Genomic DNA, 16,346 nt, shown 5'->3' on the forward strand with positions numbered 1-16,346 from the left:
ATAAGGAAAGATTTAACAAAATTTTGTTTTAAACAAAACTTTTTTTTTCCTTAACCTATGGCCGGCCCCATGCTTGGTCACCAAGCATGGCTTGGTCGGCCACTACATGAGCTCCAAAATAATGCTTGGCTGGCCCCCTTGCTCCAAGCAAGGATGTGTCCGACCCATTACTTGGGTAAGAAGTGGACTTTGTGGATACAAGGCTTTATAGAGGCTACAACAGGGACCGAGAGGAGAAATTACTTTTGGTCTCTTGATGAGCTTGAGATTCCTGTGTTCGCCCCGAACACCTAATTCAAGTTCATCAATAATAACTCATACTACCAAAGAGTTATTATTGAACTACCGCACCAATCCCAAATTACATTATGGGCTTCTTCTTATTATGAGTGCATTAATCTCCCTATGTTTAAGATATCGAATGTCCATTAATTAAATGAGTTACTGACAACTCACTTAATTAATATCTAGCTCCAAGAGTAGTACCACTCAACTTCATTGTCATGCCGGACTAGGTCCACCTGCAGGGTTTACATGAGAATCCTTATGAGCTCCTCAAGGGGGCATCATCAACCTAGATGACAAGGACATAGTTTCATTCTATAATCAATAACACACCATATAAATAATATCATTTCCTAACTTATCGGGCCTATTGATTTAATGAACTAAATCACACCCTTTGAGAAATTAAAGAAATATATATTAAATATACTTGCTTGTTATTATATCATGATTGAGAGTATGTACTTCCATAATAATAGAGATTTTATTCTTTTATATAGTCAGTATAAAAAGAAACTACCTCAAATGGTCCTTCTCAATACATGCATAGTGTAATAGTGTAATTTTATAGTCAAGATAAACTAATACCAAATTACACTACAACCACTCCAATGGTTTGTCCCATTCCATCTTGGTTGTGAGCTACTATTTATAATTTATAAGGAACTGATAACATGATCATCTGTGTATCTCCTCACACCATGTTATCTACAATATAAATTAAATGGACAACTACACTTAGCATAAATATAGACATTTGACCAATGTGATTCTTATCTCTAAATAAATGTTTATACAAAAAGCTAGGCTTTTAGTATACATTCCAGAACTGTAAGAAGTTAAATATCCGATTTCTTTGAAAGGTTTTGTCTAGGAAGTGGTGGATGATCCCATACCCAAGAAGGCCTAATGCCTCGCCATGTTTAACCTGGAAGTCGATCTTTGAAATAGATATTTAATTAACATCTGTAATATGGTTTAACTTAGGAATATCACATCGGTTAAACTTGGAGTAAATGTAACACCCACGAAATTATAAGATAGGTGTATGAATATTATTTTTTTCCTTAGATCATAGAAATGAAAAGAATAAGAGAAAAAGAAAAAAAAAAAGAAAAAAAAACAAAAAGAAGAATTATAGAATAAGAAGAGATGAGGTCAAGGATTCAACCTTGAACCTCCCACAAATGATGGAGATAGATTTATGAATGATAACCATTAGGATAAGAAGAAATAATTGGAATGAAAGGAATGAAAAATTTAGTTAAAGGAGAAAAGAAAACTAAGCAAAAGAGCAAGAGAAAACCAAGTTGCTTACCTCCTTTTCCCTCTTGGTTAAGAAAAGGGAGCAAGCAAAAGAAGGATTGACTACTTCCCTTCCCCTCTCTATTTTTGTGGGAATTAATGGAGTGAGGGAAAAGAGGAGTTGGGGGAAAGAATGGGGACATGTCTCATTGGCAAGGGATAAATAGGATTAGAGAAGAAAACAAAGGGATTTAATTCATTTTCTTCTTCCTCCTTCTTCTTTTTCCTTTCTCACTGAACCAAGAAAACCCCTTTCCTGTCCTCATACCAATTTCTAAGTTAAGTTCTTCTCTAAGAAAGCTAATTACCGATAAGGAAACTTCAAGTTCAAGCCCTTACAAGCAAAGGAAACAAGAGAAGATACAAGAAGAAGAAGCTTCCACCTTCCTTATCACTAGAACACCTTTTTCTCTAAGGAAAATCACAAGCGAAAGGATGTAAGTTCCCCTCACCTGTGGTACAATAGCTTTTATTTTGCTATGAAGGTTCGGTTGCATATAAAAAGAAAGAGAAAGCTAAGAAAACATCATGAAGGAATTCTAACCAAGATAAGATCAAAGGAAGGATATAGAGAATGAAAGGATCTAGATTTAATATGATTGAAAATTTCTCTTGTAGCATGTATTTTATGGTAAGGATTTATCTATGTTAAAAATGTTTGGAAAAACCTAGATCCATGAGTATTCGGCCATGGTAAAAACTAAGGGCCTAGGAGAGCTTTAAATTAAAATTAAGTATGCCAAGATCTCTTTAAGGTAAGTCATGAAACTATTATGATATGCCATGATTATATGTTTAGTTAAACTCTATTCATGTCCATGAAGGTTCGGTTATGTTGATTTTTTTAAAATCCTAGGAGAATTTAAAGCAAAACCTAAGATGCTCATGATCTCCTTGATGAAATGTTATGTAGCTAATCTAGTAGGCTCATGTTTATTGTTGTAAGGAAATTAAATTCATGCTCTATATCATTCGGACACTTCATGATTTAGGACTTAGGGAACTTAGAACCTAACCCAACTATGCTCATGTTATTCCTTGATATATATGCTATGAAAGTTGTTTAAGGTTTCCATGCTTTTAGGACACTTGAACCTAGGTTGTTAGTCCTATAGTATTCGGCCATGTCATGATGAAGGACTTAGGGAAACTAGAACTTAACTCAACTATGCTCATGTTATTTCTTGATATTTTTGCTATGAAAGTTATTTAAGATTCTCATGTTTTTAGGGCACTTGAACCCTAATTCTAAACCCTACATGTTTCGGCCACATCAAGATATAGGGCTTAGGGAACTTAGAACCTAGCTCAACGATGCTCATGTTATTCCTTGATATATTTGCTATGAAGGTTGTTTAAAGTTCTCATGTTTTTAGGGCACTTAAACCCTAATTTCAAACCCTACAAGTTTCGGTCAATACATGATGAAGGACTTAGTTAACTTAGAACCCAACTCAACCATGCTCATATTATTCCTTGAAATGTTTTCTATGAAAGTTGTTTAGGGTTCACAAGCTTGAATGATAGTCTTTAACCCAATGCATGCTTGATAAGGTTCGGCCATGATAAGTTGTAAGTCTAAGTAACCTAGAACTCTACCTAAACTTACTCATGATAGTTCGTATGGTATAAGAAGTGATGCTTGCTTAGGGTTCACATGTTGGGATGAAGTTTTCACCATAAACCCAACCTATATGGTTCGGCCACAAAGAGACATTAGGGTTAGAGATCGAATTATGTTTTCCATGTATCTTATATGCCATGATTGTAAGATTTCCATGCTTCTTTGTTTAATTATGCACACTTATGATCTATACATGATGGAAACCCTTATGCTATGGTGTGTATTATTTATGATGAAGCTATGTGCCCAATTTATGCATGAAATATATGATGTGCTGTGTGCCCAAAAGTCTATATGGTATGATATGATAAGTGACACGATGTACAAGAAGAGATAAGAACCATGATATGTAAGAACATGCTATTTTACTTTATGTATGGCTTGTACCAAGGGTGGGCTCCATAAGCGCCCCGGGGTCGATGGACTAAGAAACGGGCCTCGTTAGGGATGGGCTCCTAAGTGCCCCTAGGTCGATGGACTAAGAAACGGACCTAGTATGTATGCCTTGTAGGGTTCAAGACTTGCTACCTTGGACCTACATAGGATGCGCGCATTTATGTATGTGGTACAAGCCAGGGCCCTAATCATGTTAAGATTATGTTTAAGTATGTATATTATAAGTTTTCAAAGGACATATTGCATATGTTTTCATGATACTTAGGAATTTACCTTGCATATATCTTATGATTATGCCATGATATTTATGATGATGTTATGATATGTCAGGGTGAAATTGATGATTTTGTTATGTTATGCCATGATATCTTACGCTTATATTATGATATGCTATGATATGCTGCATGATATAATGAATTGCCTTCATGTGTTATGTCTTGTGATTTTGATATATGTCATATGGTTTTTGTGAGTAGGAAAGGAACTTACTGAGCCATGAGTGCTCACAGCTTACTTTCTTGTACCACAGATAAAGGCAAGGAATGAATGAACTAGGGGAGCAGCTGGAGGGGCTGGAAGGATGTGTGTGGTAGTGTCCTGGCTAAAGGAGAAAGACCTGCTTTTTGTTTAATAAGAACCATGCCTAGTTATGTTACTGCTTTATGACTCCATGACATTTAATTTTATGTTGGACATTATGACTTACAAATCGTGTTGAGTATGCTATGTGATTTATAGATGTCCAGGTGATTAGTCATGTTGATTCATATAGAAAAAAAAAAGAAATGTTTCTAATCTTTATAAATAAGACTTCTGCTGTAGTAAGTAGGTATGTATATGTATGTGTAAGTAACCCCCATCTCCTTAGCAGGAGGGGCGGGGCGTTACAGTTTGGTATCAGAGCAAGGTTTTAGCCAATTCACTACACACATGTCAAGCCTCCATCCTGCCGCTCCAAGTAAAAATTTATGTGCTTAATTTAATTTCTTGTTGTTTGTTTTATGATGCTTTAATATTATGCATGTTTATTTATGTTCGTTATCTAGTTTAGGTATGCATGATGGTAGGATAGGAATAGTACTAACTTTTTTTGCAAACAAATAGGAATAACGATAATTTATTGTTATTTAATGAAGATAAGCATGGCTAGGAGACGTACTACCCGAGCAGACGAGACACCGACTCCACCAGATCTGACCCAGGTAGTCACTGATCTCCAGCGTCAGATCACGGAGCAACAACAATTGATCACTACGTTAATGGGCCAACAAGGAACTCCTGCCACCCCGCCAGCAAATCAGAATGCGGTGCCCGTCGTGCCAATAGTTGCACCAGTACCGCCGGTAGCCCCTGCCCCAGTGGTTCGACAGGAGACCTATTTAATACAATGGCTAAGGCTGAAATCAGAAAACTTCTCGGGTACTTGCAAGCCATGGGATGCCCAGGCCTGGTTCAAGACAGTAGAAAACATAGTGGAACTGCTTGACTGGCCCGAATCGGAGAAGATCAAGTGTGTATCTTTCTGTTTTTCCGGAGACGCGAGAATGTGGTGGGAAAGAGTGAAAGCAAAAAGACAGGTCAATCTGATGAACTGGACGGACTTCGAGACAGAGTTCTTCGAGGAGTTCTTCCATATGCAAGTGACGAACCGACACTATGACGAGTTCACCGAGTTTCGGCAAGGTGACCTATCAGTGAACGAAGCAGTAAAACGCTTCAACCGTTTGGCACGCCTATGCCCAGAATTGGTTCGTACAGAAAGAGAAAGGGTCAGATTGATGTTGAAGATGTTTCGACCCGAAATAGCACTGAACGTGGCCGGCGGACACTACAACAAAATCGCTCATAGACATCAGTGGAACAACAACGGTTTTAGGCTAAAACCGATGTCTTTGAGTATTTTACACCGGTTTTTCTAAAAACCGGTGTCTATGAGCGCAGATTTTAGCTCATAGACATCGGTTTTTTAGGCGATGTCTATGAGCGTCCTTTTTTTGGTTAATAGACATCGATTTTAACATCGGTTTTTAAAATCCGATGTTAATGAACCCAAATAATATTTTAATTTTTCCCCACAAGCCAAAATCTGCACACTGTGAATTCCCTCCAAACCTAAATCTTTATCCCGCCCTTCCTCTGCACGACATCTCTCTCGCGATAACCTAAACCTCCGACCATCCGACCATCTCTCTCAGCCTAAACCTAAACCTCCGACCATCTCTCTCAACCTCATCTCCCTCTTCCCCCCTTCCTAGATCCTCTCCCGATCAGGATCAAGACACGACGAACTTGCTTCTCCGTCCAACCACACCGCATCTCCTCCAACTCCTCCATTTGGTTGAGAAGAGGAGGCCTTGGTAGCATACAGCATTCCCACCCACGCATCCAGAGCCACCGGTACCACCTCCTCCACCACCTCCGCGAACAGCGGGCTGAACCGCAGCAGGTACGGCTCCCGGCACGTCGTCCCCTCCGGGCACACCGCCAGGCCCCCCTCCACCGCCAGCAGCCGCCGCATCGTCGCCGCGTCTCGTCCCCTGTCCCGGGTCAGCCGCACAGTCCGCATCGGCGCCAACGCCTCCGACACCCGGCTCAAGCTGTACGTCACGGCCGGCACCGTCCTCTCCAGCGCCGAGCACAGCATCACCGGGTCCAACAGCGTCCGGTGCGTGCACACGTACACCACCCCCTTGTTCTCCCCGTTCGCTTTCCCATCTCCGGCCCTCCGGAATCGGATTCCGGTGACGGCGGCGATGAAGATGGATATTTTATAAGGGAAAACGATCCCCATCACGATCCTGAACACGGCCAAACGGATTGCCACGGGTATCCACATGAAGAACGCCATCATCTCGCATGGCGTCGGGAGAAAAGCCAGTCTTCCGTCATGGAACACAAGTGGCTTCGGGTACTTGTTTCTCGGCATTTTGCTGCTCTCACTCCTTGATTCCTCCTCTCTCACGACATAAATTTCCTGAAAAATAAAACAATCACTTTTAACTCATATCTTTAATCGACTAACGTGGAATCGAAAGAAATGCAGGTCCAACCTTGGCCGAGAGTTGGTGGTGGTGGACATTGGAGAGGTTCACAATGGCCGCACCGGCCTTGACCATGTCCCTGAGAGCTCTCTGTTTGTCAGGCCAAGAGATGACCCCCGTGAAGTAGCAGCCCTTCACCACCTGCAGCTCCGCCCCCACCACCTCCCCCACCTCTAAGTACTCCTTCAAGAATCCCTCCACCATGAGCCTCGGCAAGGTGGTGAGCACAACAGCTCGCCTCCCTTTCAGCACCTCGCATGCATGCAGATGGAGGTTCTCCAAGAAAATTTTCGGCAGCACAGTCCTAGCGATCAGCCTCAGGTCCCCCGTCCTCAGCCCGCAGAAGGTCACGAAGGCCATGATCCTCATCCCAAACTCGTGCTTCCCCAAGAGACACAAGGCAGGGGAGAGCGCGAGGAGGAGGAATTAGTATAACCAATCCTCTCGTTTCAGAGTAATATGATTATAACTTTCTTTTTGTTTGAGGTTCACATCCTTACTGTATAAATAATTTTTTGATGATATTGTATATTTATGACTTATCTGATTATTTCTTTCAACTTGCTACTGTGGACCAGGTATGTTCCTTCTCATTTGCACCTTATGGTCTTTGAGTTGGTAAAAAACTCTCTGCGTGCGGTTCAAGAATGTTTTATGAATTCTGATAAGAATGCCCCTCCTGTTAGAATTATTGTCGCTGATGGGATTGAAGATGTTACAATAAAGGTACGATACCAATAAATACTTAATCTTCAATTACTGTTATTCTGCTTGGTAAGCAAGATTGCAATACTTCAAGAATAAGAAAGGATTAGTTAAAAATTCATGCTGTCTTGGCAAGTTGCAGAATTTGAATTTAACACAGAATACTAGGTACTCTAGAAAATAGAAACTAGATGTAGTGAAGATGAAAAATATGAATTTAAATTATATTTTCTTTGGGAATTCTTGACAGTTACTGATGTCTTGCAGGCATTTTTTATTTCTTGAAAAGTGTTGATACTGCAGAACCACCAGATGTAGATTTGCAAGACAGAGAACAATTATACATTGAAGAACATAATTGGACTAACTCCTCACTCTTTAAAGTGGTTAATCAGATTTATCAGAAAACTATTACAAATGAAAGTTAGGGAAATTCTCAAATATTTCATGAATTTGGGGCTCATTGCTACTGGTTATTTTTAAACCAGACAATGATTATGTGAAATCCAAGAGTCTTCCACTTTGTCTATATCTGACTATATGCATACAAGAATACGTCAGAGCCTGTTGAAAATCTTTTACTGCCAACATGTATATCAGCATCTGCTGTTGATACAAGTATAACACCCGGATAAATGCAAAAATTTTCTAATTTTTGTAATTTATCTTCTTCTTAATATCATTAAATTATATCTTATGGCATTTCTCTGTTTGTTAATACTCATGGTTCGAGGAATTTCTTGTTACATATCAATCATCTAGTTTTTCTAGCTTTGGAATACTGATCTTGATATGCTATCAATTATTTCAGATATCAGATGAAGGGGGTGGCATACCAAGAAGTGGTCTTCCAAAGATTTTCACATATCTCTATAGCACTGCTAAAAATCCACTCGAGGAAAACGATGAAGGAAGCTCAGATGGAGTAATTATGGCTGGTTATGGTTATGGGCTTCCAATTAGTCGTCTCTATGCTCGCTATTTTGGTGGTGATTTACAAATTATCTCTATGGAAGGATATGGTAAATCCAATTCTTTCTTTATGCAATACTTAATCTCAAGTTCAATTTGTCCTTCTTGAATTCCAATATGGCTCATTCATTGCCTATTATGTTGCCAATACTTATTCGTGATTTACAAACTCGTGCTTGCTATGATTTTTTGATACAAACCGGATGCTATGCTTTTGTTACAATGATTTTTTTTATACAAACCGAATGCCATGCTTTTGTTACAAACCATATACTAGTTGGAGACTAAATGATTGCCTAAGAAGAAAGGAAATAGAGATTAGGAGATGCAGTGAGTAGAGTGGCTGGATAAGCTATCTTAAATGGTAACCTTAGGATTAAAGGATTGATACTCGAATTTAACCTAACCTATTAAGATAAATGGGTAATCAATACTAATCCTTATTTTTAAAGATAATGTCTTTTCCAACTAACATTATCAATACTAACATTATGTCTTTTCCAACTAATGAATCTCCAAAGGGAAGATAATGTTGAAAGAAACTTGTGATTTGCAGCGAGGCTATGGTTTCCTCAGTTGGGATGTGATAAGGTAGCTAAATAGAGGTAATACAACCTTTAACTTACCCTGACTATTGTATGAACTGATTAGAGGGCTTGTTGAGAATTAAGCTTCTAAACTACATGGAACAAATGATTATCGGAAGTTTGTAGGAAATAAGAACAAATTTGGGTTTATGCCCTCAGTATCTGTTACAAGAAGCTGATGCTGTTTTTGAGTATCAAATATTTTCAAATATGCATCTTACCCAATTTATCAGACACCCTCTTTCCTTGCAATATGGAGGTCTTCCACTGATTATTTCCAGTAAAACTACTCCAAAAGCAAAGATGTTAGCTTGAATTTCCATTTCTTGTTGCTCTCGAGGAACATTATATTCTGGAAGAGAGACTCTGCTGAAGTAACCAACACTTTTCTTAGATTCTGAGAAAATAATTTTCCAGCTCTCAAAATCAACCAACTGCAAAAGAAATGTAAGAGGGTTTTATAATCTTAATCCATTCCGCTAATACAAAGATGTGAAAAAACAGAAACCAAGTTAGCAGCAAAAATCACTGAAGGAATTATCTGGGAAAGATGAAAGCCACAAAAAAAGGGCACAGTTGCCTTTTGATTCACTGCATATCAACCCACCTTGTGTTTGCCTGCTTCATTGATTGCGTGGTGATGGTGAATTTTATAGCTTTTGCTCCTTATTGTATTATGTCTATTAGCCATGTGTATACAAAGGGCACAGTTGCATTCTTGCTTATGAGATTTGGAAGATGGCATCAGAGGTAGTACAATAAATAGTATATCTCTTCATTTGCTTGTTAACTATGAACATTTTCTTTGTTCTTCTATGCTTCCTTCACTGTTATATTCGTTATCTTCCACAACAGCCTTTAAAAACTCAGTATTCTATTTTATTTGATACATGCACACATTTGTTTTAGTTATTTGACATATGGTGGATTTATGTGTTTTTACAGTTTACAAATCTCAAGTACTCCAGAGTTGAAATTGATGAAGTGCGGTTCGAGTGGGCTGAATGCATGCTAGATTACATTTGAGATAGTTGTACATTGATGTGTTAACAGAATGTTATACTTTGATTTTGATATCTATTAGCTAGCTTTTGATGTAAAAAGAATGTTTGGGTATTTTATGGATATTGTTGTAAGAAGATTATTTATATAATTTGTGAATATTTGTATATTTTATGGATATTATTGAATGATGAATATTTGTACAATTTGTGAATATTTGTGTATTTTTTTTTTGTTATTGTCGGTTTTAAAATCAAATCTGTGCTGTTAAAAAATATACATATTACCTCGGTTTTCCACCGATGTAAAACCAGTGTTATAAAGTAATATTACATCGGTCATTTACCGCTGCCAAAACTGGTGTTATTAACATACAATATTACATCAGTTTTACACCGTTGATGAAACGGTGTCGTTAAGTGATGCTACACCGGTTAATAACCGATTCGAAGACCGCTGTCGTTAAGTGATACTACACTGGTTTTAACCCGATGTCTAAAATGACAGACTTTTAACATCGGCTTCATAGACATCGGTCGAAAATCAAATAGACACAGGTGGAAAACCGATGTCTATGAGCGATTTTGTTGTAGTGGGAGTTAATAGACCTCAGACTACAGAGGAATTGGTCAGCAGTGCTCTCATCATGGAACATTATCATAATGTAATGAACAGAAATAAGAGTCAGGTCCGAACCGAAGGACAGAAATACTGAAGCTATAAGACAAGCTGGAAAGGGACCTCCACTGGAAAAAGGAAACAATAGGACAATGCAAAAGGTGGCTCAGTGAATAAGCAACCGAGGTACCCCCAGTGCGCCATTTGCGGAAAGCTGCATTTCGGAGTATGTCATAAGGGTACCAGAAGGTGCTATAATTGCGGAGGAGAAGGACATCTGGCCAGAGACTACACCAACCAGTCCCAGGCACCACCCCAGCAGAGCAACCAAAACAGGAATATCCCCTCACAACTACATCAGATGCAAACTACTATTGAGGGAACACCTTTTAGCCAAGGGAGATTGGAAGCTCCACCAACTACAACGAACGCTAGGGTTTTCTCACTTACTAAGGAGGATGTGGCAAGCGCCCCTACTGTCATTACAGGTCAGCTACCTATTTTCAGTCAGTATGCTTTAGTATTGTTTGATACGGGGGCGACACACTCATTCGTCTCAGCATCATTTACCAAGAGATTAGACATACTGCCCCAGACACTAAATATCACGTTCTTAACAACCCTACCGTCCGGGGAAGTTATGCCATCGGATCATATGCTGCGAGCCGTACCTATCCGAATCGCAGACAGAGAACTCTACTACGATCTGATAGTACTTGACATGCGGGATTATGACATGATACTAGGCATGGATTTCCTGGTCAAGTATGGCGCCTCAATCGAGTGTCGTAACAAGAAAGTAGTCTTCCGACCTGAAGCTGAACCGATGTTTGAATTTATTGGGGAATCTGGGAAAGAACCTGAAAGATTCTTATCAGCTATAGAGGCACAGAGTATGTTGGACAAAGGATGTACTGGGTTTCTAGCACACGTAGTTGATACAAAACAAACCGGAAGTCAGAAGCTAGAAGAGGTCAGGGTAGTATGTAACTATCCGGAAGTATTTCCTGATGAACTACCGGGATTAGCACCCGACAGGGAAATAGAATTTACGATTGAAGTAGTTCCGGGTACCAAACCGATTTCTAAAGCACCTTACCGAATGGCGCCCACTGAGTTGAAGGAACTTCAAGAACAGATACGGGAGTTGCTCGACAAGGGACTTATTCGCCCCAGTCACTCTCCGTGGGGAGCTCCAGTACTGTTTGTGAAAAAGAAGGATGGATCTATGCGAATGTGTATAGATTACCGAGCATTAAATAACGCAATGATCAAGAACAGATACCCCCTTCCGCGGATCGATGATCTGTTCGACCAATTGAAGGGAGCAACTGTCTTCTCAAAGATTGACCTAAGGTCCGATTATCATCAAGTGAAAGTGAAACAAGATGATATACCCAAGACAGCCTTTCGAACAAGATACGGACACTACGAGTTCGTGGTTATGCCCTTCGGAGTGACAAATGCCCCTGCTGTATTCATGGATTTGATGAATCGGGTATTTGCGGCATATCTCGATAAATGTGTGATCGTCTTCATCGACGATATTCTCATCTATTCAAGAACCCAAGAGGAACATGCCGAACATCTGAATATTGTACTGCAGATCCTCCAAGAGAAACAACTATATGCAAAGTTTTACAAGTGCAAGAGGACCTAACTTACGAGAGCCGACCAATGCAGATATTGGATCGAGATGTCAAAAGACTAAGGAACAAGAAAGTACCCTTAGTAAAGGTTCTATGGCAAAACTAACGATACGAAGAAACCACGTGGGAACGAGAAGATGATATGAGACAGAAGTATCCATCGCTATTCTAAGTTCGAGGATGAAATTTTTATGAGGTATGGGGTACTGTAACACCCACAAAATTATAAGATAGGTGTATGAATATTATTTTTTTCTTTAGAGCATAGAAATGAAAAGAATAAGAGAAAAAGAAAAAAAATTAAAAAAAAAAACAAAAAGAAGAAATATAGAATAAGAAGAGATGAGGTCAAGGATTGAACCTTGAACCTCCCACAAATGATGGAGATAGATTTATGAATGATAACCATTAGGATAAGAAGAAATAATTGGAATGAAAGGAATGAAAAATTTAGTTAAAGGAGAAAAGAAAACTAAGCAAAAGAGCAAGAGAAAACCAAGTTGCTTACCTCCTTTTCCCTCTTGGTTAAGAAAAGGAAGCAAGCAAAAGAAGGATTGACTACTTCCCTTCCCCTCTCTATTTTCGTGGGAATTAATGGAGTGAGAGAAAAGAGGAGTTGGGGGAAAGAATGGGGACATGTCTCATTGGCAAGGGATAAATAGGATTAGAGAAGAAAACAAAGGCATTAAATTCATTTTCTTCTTCCTCCTTCTTTCTCCATTCTCACCGAACCAAGAAAACTCCTTTCCTCTCCTCATACCAATTTCTAAGTTAAGTTCTTCTCTAAGAAAGCTAATTACCGAGAAGGAAACTTCATGTCCTAGCCCTTACAAGCAAAGGAAACAAGAGAAGATACAAGAAGAAGAAGCTTCCACCTTCCTTATCACTAGAACACCTTTTTCTCTAAGGAAAACCACAAGCGAAAGGATGTAAGTTCCCCTCACCTGTGGTACAATAGCTTTTATTTTGCTATGAAGGTTCGGTTGCATATAAAAAGAAAGAGAAAGCTAAGAAAACATCATGAAGGAATTCTAACCAAGATAAGATCAAAGGAAGGATATAGAGAATGAAAGGATTTAGATTTAATATGATTGAATATTTCTCTTGTAGCATGTATTTTATGGTAAGGATTTATCTATGTTAAAAATGTTTCGAAAAACCTAGATCCATGAGTATTCGGCCATGGTAAAAACTAAGGGCCTAGGAGAGCTTTAAATTAAAATTAAGTATGCCAAGATCCCCTTAAGGGAAGTCATGAAACTATTATGATATGCCATGATTATATGTTTAGTTAAACTCTATTCATGTCCATGAAGGTTCGGTTATGTAGGTTTTTTTAAAATCCTAAGAGAATTTAAAGCAAAACCTAAGATGCTCATGATCTCCTTGATGAAATGTTATGTAGCTAATCTAGTAGGCTCATGTTTATTGTTGTAAGGAAATTAAATTCATGCTCTATATCATTCGGCCACTTCATGATTTAGGACTTAGGGAACTTAGAACCTAACCCAACTATGCTCATGTAATTCCTTGATATATATGCTATGAAAGTTGTTTAAGGTTTCCATGCTTTTAGGACACTTGAACCTAGGTTGTTAGTCCTATAGTATTCGGCCATGTCATGATGAAGGACTTAGGGAAACTAGAACTTAACTCAACTATGCTCATGCTATTTCTTGATATTTTTGCAATGAAAGTTATTTATGATTCTCATGTTTTTAGGGCACTTGAACCCTAATTCTAAACCCTACATGTTTCGGCCACATCAAGATCTAGGGCTTAGGGAACTTAAAACCTAGCTCAACTATGCTCATGTTATTCCTTGATATATTTGCTATGAAGGTTGTTTAAGGTTCTCATGTTTTTAGGGCACTTGAACCCTAATTTCAAACCCTACAAGTTTCGGCCAATACATGATGAAGGACTTAGGAAACATAGAACCCAACTCAACCATGCTCATATTATTCCTTGAAATGTTTGCTATGAAAGTTGTTTAGGGTTCACAAGCTTGAATGATAGTCTTTAACCCAATGCATGCTTGATAAGGTTCGGCCATGATAAGTTGTAAGTCTAAGTAACCTAGAACTCTACCTAAACTTACTCATGATAGTTCGTATGGTATAAGAAGTGATGCTTGCTTAGGGTTCACATGTTGGGATGAAGTTTTCACCATAAACCCAACCTATATGGTTCGGCCACAAAGAGACATTAGGGTTAGAGATCGAATTATGTTTTCCATGTATCTTATATGCCATGATTGTAAGATTTCCATGCTTCTATGTTTAATTATGCACACTTATGATCTATACATGATGGAAACCCTTATGCTATGGTGTGTATTATTTATGATGAAGCTATGTGCCCAATTTATGCATGAAATATATAATGTGTTGTGTGCCCAATTTATGCATGAAATATATGATGTGCTGTGTGCCCAATTTATGCATAAAAAATATATGATGTGCTGTGTGCCCAAATCTTTACATACCATTATGATGAGTTGTGTGCCCAAAAGTCTATATGGTATGATATGATAAGTGACACGATGTACAAGAAGAGATAAGAACCATGATATGTAAGAACATGCTATTTTACTTTATGTATGGCTTGTACCAAGGGTGGGCTCCATAAGCGCCCCGGGGTCGATGGACTAAGAAACGGGCCTCGTTAGGGATGGGCTCCTAAGTGCCCCTAGGTCGATGGACTAAGAAACGGGCCTAGTATGTATGCCTTGTAGGGTTCAAGACTTGCTACCTTGGACCTACATAGGACACGCGTATTTATGTATGTGGTACAAGCCAGGGCCCTAATCATGTTAAGATTATGTTTAAGTATGTATATTATAAGTTTTCAAAGGACATATTACATATGTTTTCATGATACATGGTTAGGAATTTACCTTGCATATATCTTATGATTATGCCATGATATTTATGATGATGTTATGATATGTCAGGGTGAAATTGATGATTTTGTTATGTTATGCCATGATATCTTACGCTTATATTATGATATGCTATGATATGCTGCATGATATAATGAATTGCCTTCATGTGTTATGTCTTGTGATTTTGATATATGTCATACGGTTTTTGTGAGTAGGAAAGTAACTTACTGAGCCATGAGTGCTCACAGCTTACTTTCTTGTACCACAGATAAAGGCAAGGAATGGATGAACTAGGGGAGCAGCAGAAGGGGCTGGAAGGATGTGTGTGGTAGTGTCCTGGCTAAAGGAGAAAGACCTGCTTTTTGTTTAATAAGAACCATGCCTAGTTATGTTACTGCTTTATGACTCCATGACATTTAATTTTATGTTGGACATTATGACTTACAAATTATGTTGAGTATGCTATGTGATTTCTATATGTCCAGGTGATTAGTCATGTTGATTCATATAGAAAAAAAAAGAAATGTTTCTAATCTTTATAAATAAGACTTCTGCTGTGGTATGTATATGTATGTGTAAGTAACCCCCGTCTCCTTAGCAGGAGGGGCGGGGCGTTACAGTAAAAATATTAAGTATCGTTTCCAATCCAAGTTTAACTTCTGAAGAGCAACTTGGATTAATAATGCTAAGCATCTTTTGCAATCCAAGTTTAACTTCAGTAGAGCACATGGGTAGCTAGGTTAAGTTCTACGCTTGTACAAATTTTTGTACAGGAGAACTAGAACGGTGTTCCAAGTACCAACCAACAATTGGTATCAGAGCTAGGTTTTAGCCTCTGTGTGTTTGGTTTTTAGTTTAATTATGCACATGTCATACATAATTTAGACATGATAATAGTAGGATGTGCAAATAGGTTAACTCTGTGATTGCAAGCATTCTAGATCCAACTATTATGGCCATGTTGTGTTTGAGTGTGATTGGACCCTCGGACATGTCAAGGGTATTTTATGTGTGTGCATGATTGTAATATTAAATACAACAGGAGCTATGTTAGTTATTAGGATTTTACATTTTGTTCGATCTAGATTATATGTACATTCCTTCGTGTAATATAGGATCGATAAAAGTAAAATTTTATTTTTGTCACGGATCGTATCCTTGCGAGGTGTGGGATTATTTGAGGACCAGAGGCGTAGCGGAAAAAGAAGCAAGATAGATGTGACGACTAGACCCGATGGCGGTGGCTAAAGATGGCAGCAGCTAGGGTTGATGGCA

At 38.6% G+C, this 16,346-nt stretch overlaps 2 protein-coding genes across 2 annotated transcripts; one reads left to right on the plus strand and one right to left on the minus strand.

Moving 5' to 3' along the window:
• Positions 1–4,000: 4,000 nt before the first annotated feature.
• LOC122019305 (glycerol-3-phosphate acyltransferase 1-like) lies at positions 4,001–7,020 on the minus strand. The gene is made up of 3 exons (XM_042576786.1): positions 6,661–7,020; positions 5,977–6,584; positions 4,001–4,010 (listed from the first exon to the last, which is right to left on the minus strand). The coding sequence occupies exons 1-3, from the start codon at positions 7,018–7,020 to the stop codon at positions 4,001–4,003; spliced, it is 978 nt and encodes a 325-aa protein (XP_042432720.1).
• Positions 7,021–7,211: 191 nt separating this feature from the next.
• On the plus strand, positions 7,212–8,437 carry LOC122019306 (pyruvate dehydrogenase (acetyl-transferring) kinase, mitochondrial-like). The gene is made up of 2 exons (XM_042576787.1): positions 7,212–7,377; positions 8,168–8,437. The coding sequence occupies exons 1-2, from the start codon at positions 7,255–7,257 to the stop codon at positions 8,435–8,437; spliced, it is 393 nt and encodes a 130-aa protein (XP_042432721.1). The 5' UTR covers positions 7,212–7,254.
• Positions 8,438–16,346: the final 7,909 nt, after the last annotated feature.

Source organism: Zingiber officinale, chromosome 9A, assembly GCF_018446385.1.
Source record: "Zingiber officinale cultivar Zhangliang chromosome 9A, Zo_v1.1, whole genome shotgun sequence".
Classification (NCBI taxonomy): domain Eukaryota; kingdom Viridiplantae; phylum Streptophyta; class Magnoliopsida; order Zingiberales; family Zingiberaceae; genus Zingiber; species Zingiber officinale.